This window comes from Toxorhynchites rutilus, chromosome 2 (assembly GCF_029784135.1).
Source record: "Toxorhynchites rutilus septentrionalis strain SRP chromosome 2, ASM2978413v1, whole genome shotgun sequence".
Lineage (NCBI taxonomy): Eukaryota > Metazoa > Arthropoda > Insecta > Diptera > Culicidae > Toxorhynchites > Toxorhynchites rutilus.
The window spans coordinates 252,627,089-252,629,979 of record NC_073745.1 but is presented as its reverse complement, the minus strand read 5'-3'; the positions used below and the strand labels follow the sequence as shown (position 1 = coordinate 252,629,979).

General features: G+C 42.1%; 1 protein-coding gene across 1 annotated transcript; it reads right to left on the bottom strand.

Annotated features, from left to right (window-relative positions):
• Positions 1 to 257: 257 nt before the first annotated feature.
• On the bottom strand, positions 258 to 2,567 carry LOC129770919 (uncharacterized). The gene is made up of 3 exons (XM_055774111.1): positions 2,462 to 2,567; positions 1,845 to 2,405; positions 258 to 1,775 (listed from the first exon to the last, which is right to left on the bottom strand). Exons 1-3 carry the CDS (start codon positions 2,520 to 2,522, stop codon positions 553 to 555), a joined length of 1,845 nt encoding a protein of 614 aa, XP_055630086.1. The 5' UTR covers positions 2,523 to 2,567; the 3' UTR covers positions 258 to 552.
• Between the last annotated feature and the right edge of the window lie 324 nt (positions 2,568 to 2,891).

Sequence of the window (2,891 nt, the reverse complement as noted above, 5' to 3'; positions counted from 1 at the left end):
AGCTGTTTTTGTTGATTATTTTCAACATTTGAAAGTTTCATGCATAACAGGGTGTCTCGATTAGCTTCATATGTTCTAAGAATAGGGTGATTGATTTTGATTTTGCAATTGCAATTGATTTTTAGATAAAATATCTAAATTTAAGCACTGGTAAACTTCACTGCCCCTGTTTATTCTAACCGCATTTCCCCTATTCATTACAAACATTTTATTTCAATTCATTACAAAACACACTTAACATTTTCTAAATACACGTAACTGATCAATTGATATATTTAATTTAAAAGTTCCAGCCCGAAACTCCTCTAAAATCTTTTTTGGCGAAAAACATTTCGAACACAAATAGAAATCCAATTGTGTACCGTAAAGACGCGAAACCGGATTCATTTCTACTCTCCTAACCTACTAAGAACTTTTACTGAAACTATCACAAGCGTGCTTCAAATGAGTTTGTCAGGTGCTTTTGCCAATTAGTTTGTAGGACAAGAAGGTGATAGTAACTGAACGATTAGGAACATTCATCAAAACATGGTCCAAATAATCTCAAAAAACCTACAGTCGACTTTCGGCAGTCATCCGATTTTGGTCGGTACTATCGCTGGCGCCACTCGCATCGCTAATCCGCTGGAAATCCCTTACGATGCGACCCTCCCGCATCTCTATTTCCTGATTGATAGCAGCCACCCGTCTCCGTATTTTCTGTCGGAAACTGTAGCACACAAAACCAACGGCTGTGAGCAAAATCAGAATGGCACCGATTGTCATGCCAAAGATTGAGGCAGCGTTGAGCTCTGTTGAGCGTTTCAGCTCACCGGTAATCTCTATAGTAGCGTAATGCTCCACCGTTTGTCCGGCTATTTTGCCAGCGCATGTCCACTGGCCGATATCAAACGGGCTGATATTTTTGACTACGAGCGAGCAGGATCCTTTCTTGGGATCATGATTGGGTGTGGCGAAGTAATTTCCAAGAATCGCTTCTTCAGAGGTTACATTTTCTCCAAGACTGAACGCCTGACCGGAGGGTGTCACATATCGGCAGTACTTCAAAGGAGTACGCTTTGGGATCGAAGAACATTCTAACACCAAAGCAGCACCTAGGGTGGCTCGTAGTGTGTTGGACGAACCAATCATCTGCGAATTACTTATTCGTACATTGATATACCTCGATACTTCTAGTGCTGAAAATTTGCTGCTGCCAATATGGCAGCTCCACTGCCCAGCCATGACGTCCGCAGTTGTGTTGAGTTCTATTCCACAATCACCCATCTGTAAGGAGATGCCATGGTATCGAAAACGGACACCATAAGCATTGTCTACAGAATTATCTGACACTGAGTATATATTCCCCGATGGATCCTTGAACCAACAATAATCTAGTGGTTTATTGGCGTTGCACTGAATGGTTATACCCGTTCCATTTAAAACATCAACGTCTTCAACGTTTATTATGGAAAGTTCGGCTTCTTGCTCACTACCATCCAGGATGGCTCCAGAAAATTTCGTTATAGTATCGTTCCCATATCCAAGCGAACATGTCCACAACCCCTTGTCGATGGAATCTGGTGTATCTATTTGAAGCCCACAGTCTCCGGTTTCGAATCCATTTCCATGGTAGTGATATCGATCTAGCCCTAAACCTTCGTGCAAATTGATACCTCTGTTGTCGGACAGCCGTTGGAAGCGGCAGAATTTGACCGTTTTAAGAGAACCCCGAAGACTGCACAACAGTATGAGGTAATCCCAGCCTCGCATAACCGTGGTCACTATTTGTTCCTCTGAAAGCAGAGGGATAGGAAGAGAATGAATGAACTAAATTTTAATGAAGACTTCTCTAACCCACTAACCTCGATGTTCAATGTCCACGGTAAACTCAATTTCACGCAAATAACCCCGCACTCCCGCTATCACATTCCATCGACCACTGCTGGTAGGGTCCATATCGGACATTTCAAGCGTACACTGACCATACATAGGAACATGTCTGTTCGGAGCGTTTGCATTCCTCAAAACGTAGCAATAGTCCGTTCCTCGTGGCGTTATTTCTTCCAGCCCACCAATCGCGCCCATATCACTGTTGTTTTGCACCGTTGGCACGTCAATGACATTGATCATCGAAAGACCCCGAATCATTGTGCTTCCGCGAATCATTGTTAACCGCCAAAATCCGGCATCAGCGGGTTCTATTTCTAGAATATCGATTGAACATTCGGTACGGTTCGCGAGCGAATCTGCATGCACATCGATATCTTCGACGGATCCTGGTCGACGATACAAGCAGCGATCGTTCGGATTCATGGGTAACACTATTCTCAAGTTAACGGTTCCACCGATGGCCACGGTAACATTCTCTGGGAAAACATATCCATGCTGTGTGATTCGGCTCGACATCAGGTCTTGCGCTAGAACTAGTTTTCCGTTATAGTTAGAAATCGTCTGTTTGTCAATTTTAGACAGATTTTACCGATGTATACGCCTGCAGTTAGTACGAGAACTTCAATGGACGTTTTACGCGTGTTTAGCATTTTGAACTTCGTTTGGAATCGATAAACTGAAACTGTTGCAGTCGGTAGTGGTTCTCCAACTATATTTACTAAATTGGCGTATCGAGCAGACAAAGTATTCTTATCGCCAATTGCTATCTATAACTTAATCCTCGACAGGCTTCCAATGTTCGTCGTGTCAAATATATTATCGGACAGAGTTGAATTCAAAAGTTTTCATATCGCTATACTGCCATTTTACGCATAGTTGTTCCATGTTACTTTTTGACAATTTTCACTTTTCTTCATAGAACTATGCAGACTTCTGGAAAAGCAAAAAAAAAATAGTTTGTTCCAAGCTTTTATAAAAACATCAAGCTCAATTGTCCTATGTTGATATTCGATTCATAA